We start from the raw sequence: 21264 nt of genomic DNA, 5'->3' as shown, positions 1-21264 counted from the left end.
CGACCTTATCCACCTTGGTGTTCCTCATACTGCAGAAAGTTGGTGGCCGTCAAAATGAAGCTCGTCAGGTAAGCAAAACCTTTTCAATCAGAGGTTCCTTCGGCTGAACCTCAATCCCAAGGTTGCGAGGTTGCGACAACGCTGACCTCTGGCCTGTGTAGATTTCTGATGAAATGCGCGAATGAGACCGTCACCATCGAATTGAAAAATGGTACGATACTTCCTAGGCTCCAAAGACCCCATTGACATATCTTCAGGCACGATTCTTCATGGAACTATCACGGCTGTCTCTCCTCAAATGAATACCAACCTCCGCGCCGTCAAGATGACACCGAAAGGCCGCGATCCTATAGCTTTGGATACCATAAACATCCGCGGCTCGACCATCCGATATTACATACTTCCGGACAGCCTACCTCTAGATACTCTACTGATAGATGATGCGCCTAAACCGAAGAACAAAGCTCGGAAAGAGCAGGATAGAGGTCGGGGGGCCGAGGGCCAATGCGAGGAAGGGGCAGGGGAGGAGGAGGAGGAGGAGGAAGGGGCCGGGGGAGAGGTGGAGGGAGAGGCTTCTGATCGCTTTCGCGGGAGAGCGTGGAGTATCACACTGAGTTGGCAAAAAGTTTTCTAGACCAATCATGGCGAAGTCGAATGAGATGGAGCAGGGAATACGATAATTGACCCTATCCGAGGATGCCCTATCACCATCTCCAGAAGCCGTACCGACTCGATAGATCGCCGATATATATCTAGCCTGTCTCTTAGGTGTACAGGCAGGTGCGGTTTTGAAATTCCGAACTGATGAGGAATGACTGTCAAGCCTTTCTTCACATTACACTAACCCACGGTTTATTCTGACAATTCGAAGTTTTTCCCATCCCCCTTTCTTTCCTGATACACTCACTACTTTCACAGTCCACGAATCTCCCCATTTTCTTATACAATTCATCATTTCATCAGGCTTGTTTTGCTTACAAAGTAACACATACGCCACACCTCTCACTTCATTCAAGATTCGTGGAATTTCATCTAAGAATCTCTGTGTGACTTCCATGCCATCTACTCCACCCTCATAAGATAGAGGTAAGAAGTCAGGTTTCAGTCCATTATCAATCTCTGAGTCCAACGTGTGAATTTGAGGCACCCCTTGGGAAGGCACATATGGTGGATTAAATACGAGAACATCAACCACACCGGACCGAATTGAAGTCGCGAGGTCCGCACGGATTATGGACAAAAAGCTAGCACAGGGTGCAGGCTCCGAGTCTCTTGTTGCTTGATCTGAACATGAAGAAGCCCGTTCAACGGTTTCTCTAGCAGCTCTACAAGCTAATGGATTTACATCCGTTCCCAGTGTTAAGATTTGCGGTGTTCCCAAAATGGTGCTTGCGTGAGCATTGAGGAAAGCTATGACGACGCCAGATCCTGTACCAACCTCAAGTACTAACGGTGGTGACCATGACTGACTGGTGCCTAAGTCTCCAAACCTTTGTGTCAAGAACTCGATTTCCGAAGGAGAGGAAAGTGTATCTAACAGCAAGAAAGAATCCTCGGCGGGCTCATAAATTGTATCTGTATCTATATGAGATGTTAAAGGAGTAGGCAGCATCAGTATTATTCAGAGCTCGAAAAGCAGCATAAGTGGAACCAGAGCAGCTGCTTGTCGTTCTAAGTCAAGGTCCCTTGATCAGATTTTTTGCATTTCTTGGCACTGCTCTTCTTGCCGCAACCTGACGGTCTCCAAGACAGATCAATATGATGCACGAAGCTCGTTTCCTAGTCTTAACGCAATGAGACCAAGTCTTCGTCTTTTCGCGACTCCTACTGCCGCAGGCTCTACTTCAGGGTTGCGACCAGCACCATTGGCATTGTTGCCTCCAATCCCTCTGTACCGAAGATTGCTCCGCACGCATCGAAAATTTCTCCCTAAAGAAATGCGTGTCTTGGGTGACGAGTACGTTAAAAGTGAATACAGATCCCATAGGAATGTTGAAAATCCTATGCACATCGTACGCTCAACTCGTCCCCAGCCTCGGCCTTCGACTCAATTGATTGGTATTAGATTGGGTTCCTGACAGAATGGCAAATGTACGCTCAGAAGATAGAAGGGGATGCGTGGAAGGGAGAGAGATTGGACAAGAGCAAGATAGACAAAATGAGTGGTACAGCTGTAGAACACTCCAGGTACAAACCTTTACTAACGGGAGAGAAGACCAGCAACTAGGTCAGCTCTACGAACTTATGCAAGCCATTCAGAATCATGACCTGGAGAGTGAAGAGACATGATAGCCAGTTAAGTCTCACTACCCACATTCAAAGTGCTGTAGTACAAGGCTCCCGCTGCGAAGAGCACCGCAGTCTGCAACATCCCTTGAAACTGAACTACATGACTTGACGTGTACGACATCTGCCCGAGTATATCTCACACAGTGATATACGACATCATGTCTTCTCTTACAGGCATTTCAACTACTCTACATCATCGCAGGACAAGTCTATCCACATATCACCCATCAAAAGAGCTTCAACATGTGCAAGACAGCCTTTCACACCTCACCCACATGCGATCACTCCTGGACGACTATAGAAAAGTCCTGTGCAGAGGGTCGTGGCTTCAACAATTGCCCGTCATTCTACGATAATCGGATGCGTAACTCCCGGGGCCTTCGGTCTACTCGCGCAGAACCGAAAACATGTCCCAAATGCGATAAAGGCGACGACTACGACGGAGACAAGATACGAATGGTTAAGGGCGTAAAGGAAGGAGTGCAGGTTGGTATCGCAAATGGAGGGTCGACGGGTGGTTACGATTTGGTATTCCATCAGAGAAGCAACCTTACAAGGAGCAAGAAACCCAAACTTGTAAGGAGCAAGAAATCAGCTCCAACGGAAATCATATGTTGCAGCATCATGTGAAACCAGGAGAGACTTCATTGAAGGGCCAGATAGTGCGACGACACACGACTGCGTAGATGGACCTGGCGCTATAAATGGATGTGCCCCTTCTTGCGAATTGGGGCGTATTTATGGGGTGGGAATGATGTATTGGTCACTGCGAGACAAGGATGCTGGTTCTTTCTTGTTGCCAGGTTTGTTTCTGAATGTGAAGTATGGAGAGTTTGACTAAAGAAAATCCGTCTGTGATAGTTGTGATGTAATGGTACCACAGGTAGGGACTTGAAATCCTCAGATTTCAATTTTCAACTACTACCCCTGATCGTTCACGCTTAGGACTGATGGGCAAGTTGATCAACTACATCCCGTCAGCATTTTTGCCCATTGACTTTTTGGGAATGCTAAAGAGGAGCCTTCTTCTCATGGGTTTTATTGCTTGTTCATCTTTTTGAGAATGTGCCTTTGCAAACACTCTCGAAACATACTTTCTGTAATTTGAATCCGTACAGATCTCCCTAAATTGTCTAACAAAGTGGTAAGGTCGTTGTGCTATTCAGGGACAATAAATATCTGAATGATCCTTGGAGGCCACTAGACCAATTGTATTGTCAGGCTCTGGAAGACAGGTTTATAGATGTATCTTTCAATTACAGGCAAACCGACGGTGACTGTCTCCTCCATATCTCTTAAGGTAAATTTCAAGAAGACATGATGCAGGGCACGTTGAAGCAATGGAAAAATAATCAAACCATTGAAAATCGAGAAATGACTTTATCATATCATCCTTTCCTGACCGTCTTCGCAGCGGGAATGAGTGCAAGGAGACACTTCATCTTCATCTAAAAGCGGCATACCCAGTCTCCTACCATCGAACCTCCTCTTCGTCTCTAAAAACGCCCACCCTCACACCTCCCTTCCCATCTCCATAGCATCTGAACATGCCCCCACAGTTGAAGTCCCAGCACACTTCCCCTTTTCCATCTCTCAATTCAATACCAATCATGCCCCCTTCACCTTCGCCCGTCTTACCCCACCTGTCTCCCGCTGACATCTGCAACTCACCACCTGGTCCTACAACTTGGTTAACTGCGCTTTTTAAAGTTCGTGCTGGAAGCGCTGGATATGAGAAGCGGACGATAGCGCCAGCTGTGCGTGCTGCACTGAGGCGGAGGAAGGAGTCACCGTTTCCGGTGCCTGATATTGCTACAGAATGACCCTCGCTCTGTGTTGAAGTGATGGCTGATTTGCAGTCTAAGGGCTGTACTTCATTCGCTGGTAGGGGCTCGTAGCCATGGAAATGCCCAAAGCATGCGTCAAATGACTTCGTGATGCCGTCCATCAGACTCGAAACGAAAGGAGGAATGGTCGTCGCAGAAGGCTTCGGACTCAGTGGGAGGGGCGCTTCATTCCATTCTTCTGCCCAAAATCCAGCGCCGACGGTGGGCGTATCGCCTATCCGGAAGGGAAGCTTGTTCGTCAAGCCTCCTGTACTTGTTGCAACGCACATGGTGCCGTACTTGTCAAGTGCCACACAGCCCGTAGTACCTTGCGAAAGGTATTCCTTGCCGTTCCATCCCTCAGATCCAATGCGGCGCATAGAAGACGTGTCGTTCCTAGTGCATCGTGAATCTGTATTCTTACCGAGACCTCTCCGGTGCTCGTCCCAGCGCTTTTTGGTCCAGAAGTAGTCTTTGTCTCTCAATTCGAGTCCCCATTTGGAGGCTAGATCCTCAGCTGTTTCTCCACCCAGGCACACATGATTATGGGCACCGAGTGATGGATTTTGCTCGTCCCGGCCCGTTTGCTCACGCACGAGCATCTCACGAGCCAGCTTGATAGGGTTCTTGACGTGCTTCAGGAGCACTACCGCAGCGGCACGCTTATCATACCCGCGAGTCACCATGACCTTAGAAGCACACATTATCAGAAGTTATCACGCCTACACGAAAGTCCATTGGTGAGCAAGGAAGAGCATCGCTGCATCGCTACATCGATGAGAGACATTTATTCGTTGAATATTCTTATTGAGATGTGGGAAAAATACAAAGCAAAACATTGGACCAGAAACAAGTACAGAATATATTTCCATATTCGAAGAAATGGTTTGAACCCACCGATGCCTCCATTTCATTTGTCCCATCCGTGGTGAACACCTGACATTCGCCGTCAACACCTTTCTTGTGATCATCTCTCAAATCTAATCCTCAATCACTTACAGCGCCCTTCCCACAATTGAAAAGCTCACAATCCTCAAAGAGAGTCACGGCATGTGTAGCGGCGTCCAGCGCCGTCGCACCGTTCTGAAGCAATTCATTGGTAGATCGGTAGATGCGAATTAAGTTGGACTTGTATGCTGCCCATGACTTTTGGGAAAAGTTCTCACGAGTGATATTACCAGCTCCGCCATGAATGATGAGACATGGACGTGTGATTGGTTTGTCCATGAGTGAAGCGTGGCATGTGCAAAATACATATTCATACCCAGGGAGCTCTAGGGGAGGAGCCGCTTCAAAGGCCCAGGAGGACAGGAATCTTAAGGGATACCTGCCGCTGAAGACGGCACCCCCTCGATCCCTAGTTGTGAACACCACTGGACACTATTATATATATATATTATATACACCCCAAACTTAGGATCTCGAATTGCCCCTCTAAGATGGGAAAGGGAGCAAGGCCGCTTTGGAGGGAGCACTGAGCGAGCACAAGGGAGCATCGAGGGAGCACCGGGGGAGCACTGTTCAAAAGTTCTGGCTCGACAAGAGCCTGATTTGGCTGCTGCTCTTGTTGTTTATTCAACAAGTGTTGCCTAACTTAGTCGGCTGCTGCCTAGACTTCTACAGCATCGTCGACTCTTGGCTTCGTCTTGTACCAATGAAATGCTTGTTGACGAGGGCCCATCGCTAGGAATCATTGGGTGGGGTTCTAGAAGCTCTCACTCATTGTCTCAAAGCGTTCCTCAAAGTCTCGAGCACGTCTTACCTCGATTGTAAGGGTGATTCGCAGTGACGTGGCTACAAGCAACTAGGACGGGCGTATATAATCGAGGGTTTCCCCTTCAGCAAGCACCGCCCAACCTCCCCTTTGCCCTTAGCCATGAAAGCGGGGCGCTACCCCTCCGTGCAATCTCCGCCCCCGGTGTGCACGCCCCCTTTAGGTGACACCTGGGGGCTCTCTTTACAGCCCTTGGTGATGACCCTTATGGATCCTTACAAAGCGCCATCAGTATCCCCTACTATTGTTCTGGAATCTTCTTGGGTGTGGGGATAAAATGGATACAATACCCCAAAAAAAAAATAAAAATATTTTGCGGCTTATGTGGATCGAACACACGACCTTCAGATAAGCTTTGGATAACTTCAGTCTCTTTATGACATTGTTAGGAACGGATTCTCTCACTTGACAGAATTATGTGAGCACTTACGACGCTCTCCCAACTGAGCTAAACCCGCACCTTCTTACACACGTGTATTAGAAACTCTATATTACTCTTTCTGATATTCATGAATAGGGTTATACACTCCATCGGATCTTTCCATCTAGGCATCCCGAGGGCATCCGAGGTTGCGCCGTGGCATTTGGCGCTGTTTTTTGGGTTCAGGGTATGGATTAAGGCCGATTGTGAGATCATGGGTAGCATCACAGTTTAAGATTATATGTAACTTATGCACAATTCTATCTCGACAGCGCTGCTGACGTGGCAATTGGATCTGCAAATGACTCTGGTAAATTCAACCTAATATATCCGTTCCTTTATTGCTGACACCTGTTGCTGAATGCGGGAGAGCGCGGCTCAAATATATGTTGGACATCACAACATAACAACCGCCACGGAGGAGGTTCAAAGTCGGTCAAGTCGGTGCGAGTGTATGCATTGTGGTGATGTAGTGTGCGAATGCGATATAGCGTCAATTTCTATAATCACTTACTATGGCTGTGCCCGTATCCAACATCATCACTAAGGAAGCTTAAATGCAAGGGCAATTGCGCGCCGCCGCAATATGTATCTTGAACGATAGGAGTACCGAAAGTCTTCGAGTTAAGGAGTGAGACAAAATAGATAGTATTCATGCTGCCGAGGCCTCAAGAATGTAATGTAGAAGATGGATTATCGCCCTCCATCTTGCCCTCACACCTCATCTTCAAGCAATCTAAGTCTAGGATTGATATAGATATTGGGAAAACTTTATTCATCCTGTTTCATCCACAAGATCTGTCTCACCACGCTATTCTACGACGTAGTATCTCTGATGTACATCGTGGGTTTGTATGGGGAAAGGGGATAGGGGGGGCAAAGGGGTTCCCGAGTTCTAAACGTTCGATGACTAATGAGCAGATTTGCCGAGTGTTGGAGACGACAGAGATAATATTAGGTCAAACCAGCGCTGGCGAGGAGAGGCTGTCGTATAAACGCCTTAAGATGTATAAGATATTTTCATCCTCCCTCGGAATTTATTCCTGTCAAGGAATCGCCGAGGTTGCCGTTCTGTCCAGTCCTCATCCTTGCCCTCCAAAAAGTCAACTAGTGAGTTCAGCTTCTTCGTGTTACATTCGCCTCCGAGAGTTACCCAAAGTTCCTTCTCTTCATTGCTTACCTTGAAGTTGAACTTTAGCTTGATGCCAAGACGTTTCGCAGGATCGTCCTCACGAAACTCGGTGGCGCATGCGTGGGGATGGAGTGAACCGTTCGGGGCCAAGTCGCACTGGATAAAGACAGTTTTGAAGTCAACTCCTCCTGGTATAAGTACTTGCACGTTTCGAAAGCAAGTCCTGCCCATTTTACTCTTATTCTTCATCTCCGTGCATGGAAAGGTGCTGCCAAGGCGAAGCCTCCTCTGAAGTTCACCATTCTTCCAGCCAGTCCCAAGACGGCTATGATACGGTAATAGTGTAAGCTGGTCTCCTGGGGATTTCCATTCTGAGTCATCCTCTGGGGCAGGCTTTCCTTGAAGGGCTTCTAGTTCATGCACAATCTGGACCAGCCATTCCGCTCCTCTTACTGACGCTAGCAGCCGTTCAATTGGTTTCCTATAGACCACATGGTCATCAACACGGAGGTCGATCTCCTCGAGGGAGAAATGAATCGTCAGTTCCTTACTTAACCCTAAGATCTGCTGTGCCATCCTGATACTAAGCCGGAAGCTTAAGAGCATATGGCGCGATGGTGCGATAAGCTTCACAGTTCCACACCTAAGCACAACGACAGTTTTCCCGTGAGACCGAGCTAGGCCGGAAGTCTGGTCCCCTTCTGCCTCATATTCGGATCCAGAAGGAGCTCCACCATCAACGTCTTCATATTGGTCATCGATCGGTATGGGTATATCAACCTCGTCTACGGACGACCGATCGATAGAAATTGGCTGAGAAGCTTGGTCTTCACGGGCGTTTTGATTGTCATCAATATCTCGATCGCCATCAGCGCCTTGATCGCCACAGACGTCTTGATCGCCACTAGTATCCATGTCGGTGTTAGTCCATAATACCACTGGAGTCATCTCGCTCGGGACATCAGTCTGGTCTATAGATAGGTGATGAAGAAAAATCGGTCGGAAAGGCTGATTGTTGCTAGCATCTTTGTTGCTGTTAATGCACGATCCTGCTGGGGTCGTCTCGCTTGCCTTCTGTCGATATTTATCATCTGGATATGTAGGAGCCCTGGTGTGGCCCCGGATCTTCTGCTGCCGATTCTGGTCGCTGCATTTATTGTTTGAGAGCTTTTGTGGACATTCCAGACCAGAGGCCCGTCAGTAATTCAGATCTTGTAAGCATCGTGCTTTCCAGGAGAAGGATTGGAGAAAGAAGGGAGCTGGCGGGTAGCCCAGGCCATGACACCCTCATCCCCACGCATAACTTATGTTCACCATCCCAATATATTTCCAGTCCAACAAGTTATCGTTAACCAACCAATTCTCAATCATATCTGCTTGCCCATCCTGCATAATGACGCCAAATGCGTTTCCAGTGGCGGTGACGGCTACGTCTCCATAGCTCTTCGGGTTAACCGACGAATTTCCCATCACTAAGGGTAACATTGTTTGCAACCAATTATCCTGCACTCCCACCCACGTATTGGCTTGAACTCCCTGGCTAGAAAGGCACAACACTTCGATCCAGGATTCAAAGCCGGTAGAAACGTTGGAGTAAGAGGAGGCAGCCGCAATAGGTGAGCCAGAAGGGATAGTACTGTAAAGCTGTTCGGTCAAGGACCAACTGTCAACTGATTCTTAAGAATTAGTAGATGATTTGGTGGAGATAATGGAACACACCTCCATTGTTTAGAAGGGCTGGTTTCCAGCTTGCCAAGCTCAGAGAGAGATTCGCCTTCTGATAGTAGAGGTTTATTTGATCTTCTGTGTTTTCGTGGTAGAATGGTTGTAAAGCAAGTCCTGTTCCGACTTCTGCATCAAGGGAGAGACCTAATTGTGTTAAACTCCAGCCTTCAGATGTAAGATTGCCGATCTGGACAAAACCGTTCTCGGCTTGAAAAGCAACGATCGTGGTATTAGCACACAACCGGCATTGGTTATATATTGCCGTCAAGCTCGAATTCGGCATTGCGGTATATCTTGCATTTGACAGAGATCCCGAACCCCATTCATTCGTCGAAAAGCTGTAGCCAAAGTCGTGTACAATGTTATTGTCGTCGAGATAGAGTACACTGATCTCCTGATGGGATGTAAGGGGGACGATCATTTGAATTTGAAAAGACATTACTTACTAAAGGGAAATCCGGGCGTGAAACTGCTGCCGCGAGAGGAGTATGATTCTTCGCACTGACGCCAATCTTACGGAGATCCCATGCAGTATCGAGAGCGGAACTTGCAGCCTCAATTATTTGTCCTGTGTTGTCTTGGAAATAAACGCGCGTGTTGTTGACAGGGCCCCAAGCCCAAGAAAGGGCGGCAATATTACGCCGAGATGTAGCCGATGAGTCCGAAGGGCTTCTACTTCTGTGTCTCGATCCAAATCGGCCTCCAAGGACAGTTCCCAGGATGACTATCACCGTGAACAATGGTAGCCATATCCTCTTGGAGCGCAGACGGATTTGAACCTTAGGACTGCCGACAGAGGGTTTTTCCAATCCATCGTGAAGTCCCTCGGAACGCTTTCTTATCGCCTCATTAAGCCGATCAAAAGCATGGTCTCCTTCACCATAGATGAGTGGCATATGAACACCAAAGATACCCAGTAGACAATATGCCTTGTCCTCTTTGCGCTTAGTGTTCCGCTCCGCAGCCCATGACATTCGCTCCTCAACGCTGAACTTTGATAAAGGCTCTCCCTGAATGGCACTGACATCAATCATTGTGATTGCATGAATTTCCGACTCCAAGGATCTTTTGTCACCCAACAGTTGGCCCTCCGAAGAGAAGAACTCAACTGATGCCGGTGCAATAAGCTCTTGGAGCGTCCAGCCTCGCGTGAACCATTTACATGTAGGAAATGTTAATTCCCATCCCGAAAATGGAAGATCCGATAAATAAACGTAGCATTTGGCCGCCTCGTTATACCACTGAAACATAGAGTTAATGGCCTCTGTGAGCTCGGTACTACTTGATTTGTCGATACAACAGGTGTCAACCCAGAAAAAGTGCAGCCCGTCCTTTGCGGCCTGTTCTCCGCAGAACCGAATTTTCTTGTAGCCATCCTTATTCCTAGCGGTATCAGGCTCATGTGACAGATCTCTGAAGCTCACCTCCTCGCCGTCGTTCATCCAAGTATGAGAGAGTATGGCATACGGAGGAATGTTGCTGTACATATCATGGATCAGGCAGTAGCTGCCGTCGCCTTTCCGCTCGATAAGGCGCATCGTGCAAAGAAGCAAGTATTATTATTTCGATCGCCGTACTGAGCGAACGGTGTCAGGAGGAATCCATGAATCCAGTTTACTTCGTGTCGGTTGACTTATCTTGGCTAAAAGAGTTGCATGAGGCTGAGGGCTAAAGAATCCTCCACCCAATGATCTCTCGCGGTGAACCTTCCCTCCTCTCATCGCGGCCCCTTCCCCTCCCTTGTTGCCCCTCGATGCTCTCTTGATGCTTCTTCCTGCTCCCTCTATACTCGCTTCAAAGAAAACACAGGAACAAAGTTTTTACTTGAGTGATTTCCCATTGAAATTTTCAGTTATAAATTGCAGTTCGACTAAGATTACTTGGAAAGGACAACATATACATGACTCTATTCCCAGCCATCTCGTCGCCAACGTCACTTTGAACGAAAAGCCGTCGGCGGGACGGGTTGTGCCCCTCAGCATTTGGTAAGCCCTTTCTCCATCGACCGTACGTGATCGTTTACGCCCTTGAGCCGGAAACTGGTCCTTATCGGGCGTATCGTAGCAAGCTGCAATACTGAACCTCCGCAAAGTCATAACCATGACAGCTTTCAGCTCAAGTAGGGCCAGCTCCTGGCCGATGCAACTGTGTAGGCCCCATTCGAAGGGCCGCCATATGCCTTTCGGTAGTAAAGGAATAGCATGCTTCTAACGGTCCTCTTCGGCGGCCAGCTAGCGTCCGGGCACAAACGCATCTAGCTGGTACGGCCAGAAGGAGGGCTCCTGATACATCGACTGGTATAAATACCATACCGTATAGCCGTCGGTGGGATAAGAGTGACCGTTGTGGCTCAGGGAGAAGCCTGGTTCGCTATTGCGTATAGCGGACGTTACCGGGAACAGGCGCAGGTTCTCCTTAATAACGGCTAAGGCAAAGCGAAGTTAACTTATAGTATTGTGACCGGCTAGAATGAAGACTTTCATTTAAATTTGGTATTTTGAGTAGCTATAACCGAGTTCTAGGTAGCCAATTTAGGCTCCCCTACACTGCGCCCACTTTTGCTCCCTTGCTACTCAGGGCTTTTCTAGATGAATCATATTTCCGATAAATCCGCATAATAAGAATCTCGTTTTCAGATAAAGTATAAATATTATAGATATATATAGATAATTTTTATAACTTGTTTATTATATTAAGAATATTAACTAAGCTAATTCAGCATTTTTTAAAGGTAAAATACTAAAGAATCTATTTCAAGCCTTTCCTAAAAAGGTTACAAATATGATTCATCTAGAAAAGCCCTGAGTACGCCTTGATACTCCTGGTGCTCCCCCGGTGCTCCCCCATACTCCCTCGATGCTCCCCCGTGTTCCCTTTATGCTCCCCCGTGCTCCCTTGCTGCGCCTACTTGCTCCCTTTCCTGTCCTGGAAAGGCAATTTTAGATCCTAAGTTCGGGGTATATAATATATATATATATGCATCTTCGAGACTTGGTCATAGATGTGATCACCACCCATCAATCGGTTTCATATTCACAGTCAAGCCATCTCGTGGTCTTGCGGTGATACCTCCCTTGATCCTAATCTCCATCTCCTTATCCACAAGCTCGAACTCGAATCTACCAACCAATGCAGCTAAAAGGCACGCGAACTCAGCTTTGGCAAAAGCTTGCCCAATACAGCTTCTAGGACCGTGTAAGAACGTCATGTACGAGTAGTTGCTGTCTGCGCCGCCATTTCCTGCTCTTCCTGCGCCCATCCACCTATCAGGATTGAACGATGCAGCATCAGGCCCCCAAAGTTTGGTGGAAGTATTAATGGCCCAAACGCAAGTGAAAACCTTTGTGCCTTTGGCAATAGGTTGACCCATTATTGTGGTGTCTCGTACTGCTTCACGCACTGTGAGAGGAAGTGGGGCGTAAAGACGAAGGATCTCATTACAGCATGCGTGAAGATAACTGCAGGACTCCAGGGTCTGAGGTGTCATTTTCTCCCCTGCCTCAATTGATGGTATCGTTGCTCGGATTTCCTCCCGTAACCTAGTTTGAATGCTCGGATTCTGGCAGAGGAGATAGAGGCCCCACGTCATTGCGGTGGCGGTAGTCTCATGACCGGCCACAAGAAAGGTCATCAGCTGGTTTACAAGCTCTTCATCCGTGAAACCGCCTGACTCGAGCGCTACCGAGAGAATATCGGTCTCTGTACGTTTGCCTTCAAGGCGAATCTTCTCCTTTTTGTCACCAATAAGCTGACGAGCAACCTTCTTGATGTATTCTGCAGCTTGTGCGATATTGTTATTTGTGGCAACAGGAAGTGAACGAATCAACCAGGACGGGAGTACCATGCCCATGAATGCAAGCATTTGTCCTGCTCGGGTCGGTTGCAGCACCTTCCGGTAGGTAGCATTTAACTCGTTTTCTGGATCGTCCAGTGCGTTGAAATCCTTCCCAAAGCCGGCGGTGCCTATTATGTCCAGAGTTGCGCGGGAAATCCAGTTAGCAATCTCGACCTTTACTGGTCCCGATTCCAGCGATTCTTTGGTCTGCGAGCCCACTTCTTCTGTCATCAATCTGGCCACTAATTTGCAAGACTTATCCCAGAAAATGGGATAGCAGTCTTTTACATGACGAAACGCAAAAGCAGGCATTAGGTTCTTGCGTTGCATTCTATGCTCATCACCTTCCGCAAGAACAAGGCCAACGCCTAGGATTCGCCCAAGGCCAGCTCTCAATGTCGAAGGTTTGGCAAAGTCGTAGCTCTTGTACGATAAGATCTCCGCGAGGACTTGTGGAGTGGTTGGCATGAGCCTTTCCATGTTCAGTAGGCTTCTATAGTAAATAAAGCCATCATTGGGAACTGTGTTAATCCAATCTTGTTGGGGAACACCCGTTGGCTCGGCTACTATTCGTTTGAACTGGCCGTTGATCAATGAATTACCCTAAAGTCCTCTGAGTAATTTTGATCGGAGGTGGGTTTCAAGTCTGATACTCACCGGCGGCGATGGTAAGTGTCTGAAAGGTGATAAGAAAATTGGATACAATATCACCTTGTAGAGAGCAGAAGACAAAAATGAAGCAAGAAACAAGACAAAGAATGTCTGAATATATGACTGATGTACACTGAGTGTGGGAATTGCTCTCACAAGAACAGCAGACCCTGCTACAGGGGCGAGGGTAACAGACCTCCAAGGAAAATCAAAGTCCATGATGTTTTACTGTGACCAGTCAGGCCTCAAGATATCAGTCCTGTATGCCTTGGACGTCGAGACGAAAGGAAACCCCAGGCTCACTGTGTCATGAAGTAATGTCCAATGTCGAAGCCTGCTGGAGAATCTGGGCTAGACCAGCATTAAAATAATATAGGGGAGAAGCGCGAAAATTGTGCCGAGGTACCTTAATATCAGAACACGGAGCAATAACAATCCCGTCTCTTCTGCTAGGAAACCACAAGGCAGATTATACGTAGCTCCCAGGCGCAAGACTGCTCGAGTGAAAGATCCAAAGAACGTGTTCCCTACCCATAACGCTATGCTATGCTATGAAAGTGTCTACCATATTCTCTTTGCAACCATATTGTATCTCGAAACTCCCCCGAAATCATCATGTTCAACACTCTTCATCCTCTCACTGTCCCGTACCTCTCGCTCTCGCAGCCTTGTGGCCCCTTCTGGATCGTCAGCGTAAATCCACCGCCTTTTGTCTTCATCAACCTCGACGACTCCCCATCCGCCCACTCTTCTGCCTTCTGCATGTGTGCCTGCCCCTTCTCGCTCCTTCATGGATCGATACCTTGACCGGGCAAATGAAAGTAGCGCCATGCCTAGCATCACTTTAATGGATAGTAGAAATATAAACATAAGCAACAACGTGGTCAGAGGCACCAGATAGGGTAGTAGAGAGTCTAACAGATAATATGGCCAGGGCGAGGTATGGGAAGAAGTAGAGTGGTACAGCGCGTGTCTGAAAATATTGTCAATGTGAGCTAAGGCTGCAGTTGTGGCTGGCGACGTCGTTGCCGAATCTATTGAGAGAGATGTGGCTGTTGACGGGATCGGCGGTGGTGCGTATGTTGCAAGCAGCATATGATAAGTCTGTACCGACGCTCTAATGAACAGACATGCCAACGGTATGACGGGTAAGCCTAACCGTCGAGTCAGGTTTGGATCAGTAAATGCATTTGAGTAGTAATCCTTTGCAAGAACGTCAAGAAAGCGGCCGTAGACCGCCGGCTTCGTGTTGTTGAATTTGGCTATGTAGGAGTGCTTAATCCAATCAACTAGCATTTCCGAGCCGAGGACCAGGAAAAAGGGGGCTAGGACCTGACCACTCCATGATGGCAGTAGGGTGAATGCGCTCGGCAGGATTGAAGAGCCCGAAGTGGCCTTTGCGTCGCCAGTAGAGCTCCCGCCAGAGAACGCTAGACTCAAGCCTCCTGTCTCGACGATGTTACGTGAAGCGATGATCATGAGCATCAGCCAAAGTTGAAATCGCTCGACTACGTCAGCACACGTCAATTGGAACAGATTCTCTTTCTCAAACTTCTTGAAAACCGTTGATTTGATCTCAACAAATTGATTCGACATCAACAATGTGAGCAAGGCATTCGAATAGGAGTTGACTGCAACATTCAACGTAATGACTTGGTAGAAAAGAGAGGTCGAGTGAACAAGGTTGTACACGAGTGCGAGAATGAATAGCCAAAAAGGTCGAAGCACCTTGCTTCGCCCATCAGCTTTTCGCTCAAGTGTCTCTCTCGAGAATAGACTCTCGAGTACATCCTGGCCTAGGGCAGAGAAAAGGCGGTCGCAAACTTCGAGTACGTTGTAAATTACATAAAGTTTAATGGCTGCTTGTCCTCGAATGCCATGATACATCCTGCTAGCATCGAAACACATCAAGATAGTTGTGCTAAGCAGAATGAGAAGCCCTTTAAGTATATCAGCCTTGTGATCTGGCTGTAAAGTCGACGGCACGGATTTTGTCCGATGATGCCTCACATGAGACTTCCGAGATTTCGGCTGTGATGATCCGAGCAGTCGCCTTTCGGGACGTTCTGCCGTCGGTCTTGTTGGTGTACGCTCATCGACAGCCGTTGCAGGAGTCCGCGCCACCGCAGGAGATACGCCATGGCTCCCTGCACGGTGTCTGGCTAACATCCTGCCGGAGCCCACGTATATGTAAGATAAGATTTCCCTACCCTCGTGTAATATATTCCTGCATCCGGAGTGAATGAGAAGGGTGAGTGCCTTGATGAATCTGAGAGGGAGTATCGTGAAAGAATACAGCCAGGCATCCATGCATGCCAACGCTCCAAACCATAGCACTTGCTCTAATTGAGGTGGCAGCAGCATGAAATTCTTTAGACGTTCAATTTTGACACGGGAAGATTCGTATGGAAAATCACTGGTGGCAGATCGATGGATGTAGAGGGGAGATGGATGGTCAGATGATAACTCTAGCTGAAGGTAGGTAGGTAAGGACAGAGGAGGCACGGGAATGGACTGGGGCATAGGCGAAGGTTCTGCTCCATCCACAGAGGAGAACTTGCCTGTAGTGCTCAAGCCCTCAAATTTCAGGGCTGGAGGGGCACCTTTGTTCTGTCTACCCAATGGCTTAGTAGATTCCGTGGTCTTCGAGCTGGAACCTCGTCCTCGCAAGAGCGGCGTTGAGAGCGTGCGTACACCTGAGAAAGGTCTTCCCAATTTGCCAGTAGCTTGTGGCGGGCTCGAAGTAGAATTGTCGAGGACCTCTGTGCTTGATTCTTCGAATTTGGTGGTTTGGGCTTGTGAAAGGATAGGGTCTCCTTCTTGGTAGCCCACATCCTCGTATCCCCCGTTCGTCCAAGACCCTATCGTCTTTGCTCTCGTTTCGCGAGGATGGCCCCTTGGCTCCTCATGATGATGCGCTCGCTCAAGCGGCGCTTGTAATGGTAATGATTTCGGTGAGGAGGTAAGCTCATATATCTGTTCGGCTGAAAGCTTCAAGACCTCGTCCTTCTCCGAGTTGTCATTCTCCGCCTCGTTCCTGGACAACGGCTTGTGTCCGTTACTGAACCTCTCGTTGGATGGAGCTTTGAAGTTGGTTTCAACATCTGGTTCACTGTCATTGCCGTCTGCTTGGTCATTGATGGCTTCTTCCAGGCGAAATTGTGACACGAAATCAAGCTTTGCACCATTCCTTAAGTCTTCCTCCGTGACTTTAGGAAGCACTGTTGGAAGAATGGGTGAAGAGGGAGGCGACGCAAGCTGCCGCGGAGTTGTACGGAGTGCATCTTTGGAATCTTCCGATTGTGTCTTTGTTGTTGGTGGTTGAGGTTCTAGGGGTATTTTGCTCTCTGTTTGTGATATCGTGGTATTGTCTAGCAATTTTGCTGAAGGCATTTGACGGACACAGACATGGCCGAGCAAAGTACCAAATTAACCTGCCTCAAGTACAGAAGGGTCATGCATAGGAAAGATAGTCGCGAGTCGCAAATTAAGATTGATCTCTTGGCAAACGTCTAAAGGTTCCAATTCCACCCACATAAACCCCTCGACCACTTCCATTGCTTCCAACCCACTATTTTACGATGCCCTCACACACCAATCCTAACAAGCCATCTAAGGTCAAACGTCAGCATAAAGCTGCTGCAAAAGCGAAGAGTAGGCAAAGACATGGGCAAAGAATCAGTAAAACCCTGACGCCTGCGCCGATAACCAAAAAGAAGGCGAGGAAGCTGGACAAGAAATCAGGCTATGCAAAACAGAGAGCACTTGCGCAACAGCTGCAAGAGAGCGAAGTCGAGATGAAGGATGTAGGTTCGGCTCAAAAGAAGTCGGAAACTCAGAAGGGGCTTGCGGATGAGGATGGTGGGACGGTGATGGACATCGCGACCTAAGTCCTGAAAAGCATCACTAAAATGGAAACCTCTCACGAGGGCCGATCTTGTGACAATAATATCAAATGCTTGTGGCTTCGTAGGTTGTAGTGGCGTGCTCTGGTCAGAAAAGACAGAGGGACGAAATGATTATGGAGGATTTGAAGGGGCGATAGAGGGCGTATGTGAGGGGACTAGGAGATCTGATGCTAAATGAGCATGGCTGAGGAATGGGAAGTTGAAATTGATACGATTGTCAGCTTTCGGTCACCTTGAACCTAGGCAGATATGCTGTACGAAAGGATGATCGAAAGCGGCCTCCCATCCGCGGTGACGGGCTCTATCTTCGCCAGGTATGTTAGACGAGAATGTTAGAACGAGGTCTAGATGGACAGTGGATCGCTGGTGAGCTAGAGACGAAAGGGAAGGATCAAGCTTCTATGTCATTTTTGACTGGGCTCAAAATGCGGTGAGCAACTATCTAGAGTCATGACTAGCATTCTGTCCCTATCGGCAATGCTTGTACTTTGTCACTGGCTGTTTCTCTACTCTAACATACATTAAGTCATGATGCTTGTGAGGAGCCTGATGCAAGTAGTGAGAAAAAGCGATGGCGTACTGATTACAGTTTCGACAGCTAATTCTGCTGGTTTCACAGCCACGTTCAACTCTTATATTCAGACATTGCCTAGATCGGTGACATTAGCTTTGTGCAGGCAACCTGAGTAGAAAAGACTGACCAATCACGACCATGAATCTCAAACGCCCTTCCTTACTCCTGCTACCAGTTGCAGCAGGAGCGCCTTCTCCCACTCCGTCGAAGCCACATAGCCCATCGTCCAGGACCATAGTGCTACTCTTCCATCCCCAGCTCTGGCTAAAGTTGAATAGGTCAGGGGCGCTCTCGTAGACGCTCAGCATTCTTCCACCTTTGCTGGGGCTGTAAATCTTGAAATAAGTCTTGATGGTCGGTCTTCCATCAACATAAGCAGGGATGGTCGGTACCGAGTTCTGAGTCTTTACAGACTCTCGGTTATGGAAGGCGGGATCGTCAAGGTCGCTGTCCGAATTCGTGCCTTGCAACGGATGCTGGGAGAAGGTGTGTGTCCCTGGCGTAGTCGGCGTTTGTGAAGATTTGGTGAGAGACGAGGGCTCGCTGCTAGTTCCCGACGGATGCCCACGGAGAAGATTGCTTAGAGTCGTCGACCGTGAAGTTTGTTCTGGAGGAACGAGCGTAGCATCAGGGTCTGCGCTCGAGTTGCTAATATCTTCCTCTGAATTGCGGCGATGGCGATTCCGCCGCATCAACATCTCAACCTGTCCGATGCGCTCGTCTACACTTCCGCGATGGTGGTCTTCATGGGCCTCCTTTTCCTTGGCACGATGGAGATATACACCCAATTGCGTGTTCTTGGTTGTCTCAACCTTTTGAATGTAGACATTCCAGAGTGAGCCAGCGTACCAGACGGTGCGAGAATAGACGCGTTTCTTCTCTTTGAGATTTCGAGGGTTCGGAAACTCAGCAGCAAATCTGAACGGTGGATAGTGGGTGTAAGTAATTTGTGGGTTTTGCTCGCTCCTGTCAGCGACAGTAGGTCGCTCATTCGCAGAAGCTGTGAAATCAGATGCCCATTGTACGTCAACTGGATCGATAGATGCAGATAGCCGAGATACGTAAGGCCTGTTTGTGCTTGGTGTTGCGTAAAGCGCAGTATCCAGACTCCCTCCCATGATAGACGTCGAATCTATGTTGGGTATCCAAAATTTGCGAGGTTTACCATTGCCGTCCCAACTGCCTGATTCCATGTCGACGTCGTCGTCGTCATCTCCATCGTTACTCGTGTCACGCTGCTTGCCCTTGTTGTGTGATCCATTCCTGGTATTGGATTCATCGGCCATCACTTCATCAACAGACTCCTCCGCCGCACGGCTCAGACCAATCTCGAGATCTAGCTCTGGAGCATTGACCACTTTTTGTCGAAGCTCCATTTGCATCCAAAGAGCGTCATTGATCACTTTGTCAGACATGAGCGGCAGGCCTAGTATATCGCGCTGCTCTCGGATTTTCTGCAGCTGTTCAAAACTAAGATGGACATAATGGATGCCTTCATCCAATAGAATAAGTAATGGGGCAATATCTGGAGTTGTGTAGAGCGTCAACCATTGATCATACGCCTCAGGGACGCGTCCACTAAATGACGTCTTGCGATACACGGAGTCGAATCGAATAGCATGGAAGGCCATCGCGTCTGGAGGTACTCTTTGCGGTCTACCATTCGGCTCAAAAAGACCTGCGTCCATTGCCTGGATTTTAAGTTTGCGGTCGAGCACTTTCTTTGCGATAACAAATCGTTCCCATTCTCCGGGAATGAAGAATCCGTCACCACCAATAATTTCCCGCGCAATCTCCCCGGATACATCGTCCCAATATCTCAGAGGCATCTCCCAGCCCTCACGGCAGAGCATGGCCTTGGCAGATCCCAGGATCCGGTCACCATGCTTGCCGTAGTAATTACCTGTGACTAATTTGATCAGTGAGCCTAATTTAGCGGTCGACATCTGGCGCAATATGGAGGCCACGCTCGCGTCAATGAGATCCGGCATCTCTAGCCAGCAGCCTGTAGCAAAAAGCCCGATGGCTTCTTTATCTTCCTCGGAAGTAGCATGGCTTCCGTATATTCGTTTGAGGGCCAGCTCAAACGCTTGTTGCGTAATGTTCGAGTCAATTTCTTCTGGATGGAGGGTCATCTCCTTCGACGATGCTTCAAACCATGGCTCTGATAAAGCAGAAGCGAAGAACGGTGCTCGGTCGAGCAAAAGGCGATGTAGTGCGTAGGAAGTGCCAAACGCGTGTACGGTAATGTCAGAGTGCTTTCCGCCGAGAAGCCCTTGGTTGTATAGATGATTGGGTAGTGGTGCAGTATTCGATGATGCTCGTGTGTACGCTGTCCCACTGTGCGTCCGAATGTAAGATGCATTTCTAGAAACAATTGGAGGCGCCTCCGGTCCGGAAAAAAGTCGAGTTAGTGCCGTCGGCGTACTGATCCCTCTACCATCGGCAGAAGGGGCTCGTTCGTGTGTGACGGAAGGGTCATCAATGTCTTTCTCAGCCCTAGATATGCGACTTTTCCGATGTGAAGGCGGTATACTGTTCTGATAATGGACCGACCGCTTGCTTGGTATGCCGGATGCATTGTTCAAAGCTGATAGCGGATGGGGAGGCTGAGGAGGAGGGGGGGAGCTCATGGACGCCTGGGCAGTGTTGGATGATATTGAAGATGTTGGTGGGCCAGAGGAAAAGATGGATCGATTAGGGTTATTGAAAAGTCCGGCGTGCGAGGTAGAATGAGAACGGTCATGCGCATGACTCGGCACTACCAGCTCTGGATCTGAATTTGAGGACTGATTTCGGGGTTGTGGTGAGAAGATAGTCGCGGTGGCGGAGCGGGGCGGATCAGCTAAGCTTGGAGAGCGCGAGGAGGGGAAAGTCCAAGTAGGAAACTGCAAGTGAGGTAATCGGTCCTGGGTGCGGGCATGTGTCGATGCTTGCTCGTCGGTAAGGGAGCTGTGGGCATGGGCATGTGACGAGGGGGGAAACTCATCTGACTCTACGCCGGACGACATGCCTGGGAATTTCATTGAAGGTAGGTGGCAAAGATGAGGAGCATGGAGAGATGCTTAAATTCACCAGGAGAATCACATTCCCCTAAAACAACCTCCACGTCCCTTTAGCAGGCAGAGA

The 21264-nt window shown here is 48.5% G+C and overlaps 6 protein-coding genes and 1 non-coding gene across 7 annotated transcripts; 2 read left to right on the top strand and 5 right to left on the bottom strand.

Annotated features, from left to right (window-relative positions):
• Positions 1–54: 54 nt before the first annotated feature.
• SMD1 (mRNA splicing protein smd1) lies at positions 55–634 on the top strand (the record flags this gene model as incomplete). The annotated part of the gene is given in 3 exon segments (XM_044811145.1): positions 55–68; positions 162–211; positions 228–634. The coding sequence occupies 3 exon segments, from the start codon at positions 55–57 to the stop codon at positions 632–634; spliced, it is 471 nt and encodes a 156-aa protein (XP_044672028.1).
• Positions 635–3760: 3126 nt separating this feature from the next.
• KY384_002622 (uncharacterized protein) lies at positions 3761–4819 on the bottom strand (the record flags this gene model as incomplete). Its single annotated transcript, XM_044811144.1, has 1 exon — positions 3761–4819. The coding sequence occupies one exon, from the start codon at positions 4817–4819 to the stop codon at positions 3761–3763; it is 1059 nt and encodes a 352-aa protein (XP_044672027.1).
• Positions 4820–6203: 1384 nt separating this feature from the next.
• On the bottom strand, positions 6204–6347 carry KY384_002621. Its single transcript has one exon. It is a non-coding gene; the product is annotated as a tRNA-Val (tRNA).
• A 963-nt stretch (positions 6348–7310) lies between these two features.
• On the bottom strand, positions 7311–10705 carry KY384_002620 (uncharacterized protein; the record flags this gene model as incomplete). Its single annotated transcript, XM_044811143.1, has 4 exons — positions 7311–8589; positions 8800–9112; positions 9162–9561; positions 9614–10705. 4 exons carry the CDS (start codon positions 10703–10705, stop codon positions 7311–7313), a joined length of 3084 nt encoding a protein of 1027 aa, XP_044672026.1.
• A 1469-nt stretch (positions 10706–12174) lies between these two features.
• Positions 12175–17046, bottom strand: KY384_002619 (uncharacterized protein; the record flags this gene model as incomplete). The annotated part of the gene is made up of 2 exons (XM_044811142.1): positions 12175–13605; positions 14236–17046. 2 exons carry the CDS (start codon positions 17044–17046, stop codon positions 12175–12177), a joined length of 4242 nt encoding a protein of 1413 aa, XP_044672025.1.
• Positions 17047–17234: 188 nt separating this feature from the next.
• KY384_002618 (uncharacterized protein) lies at positions 17235–17543 on the top strand (the record flags this gene model as incomplete). Its single annotated transcript, XM_044811141.1, has 1 exon — positions 17235–17543. One exon carries the CDS (start codon positions 17235–17237, stop codon positions 17541–17543), a length of 309 nt encoding a protein of 102 aa, XP_044672024.1.
• Positions 17544–18082: 539 nt separating this feature from the next.
• Positions 18083–21146, bottom strand: KY384_002617 (uncharacterized protein; the record flags this gene model as incomplete). Its single annotated transcript, XM_044811140.1, has 2 exons — positions 18083–18165; positions 18263–21146. The coding sequence occupies 2 exons, from the start codon at positions 21144–21146 to the stop codon at positions 18083–18085; spliced, it is 2967 nt and encodes a 988-aa protein (XP_044672023.1).
• Positions 21147–21264: the final 118 nt, after the last annotated feature.

Source organism: Bacidia gigantensis (genome assembly GCF_019456465.1).
Source record: "Bacidia gigantensis strain McMullin 20006 chromosome Unknown contig_156, whole genome shotgun sequence".
Taxonomy (NCBI): Eukaryota; Fungi; Ascomycota; class Lecanoromycetes; order Lecanorales; family Ramalinaceae; genus Bacidia; species Bacidia gigantensis.
The sequence above is the reverse complement of the archived record's forward strand: the minus strand, read 5'-3'. Positions and strand labels throughout refer to the sequence as shown.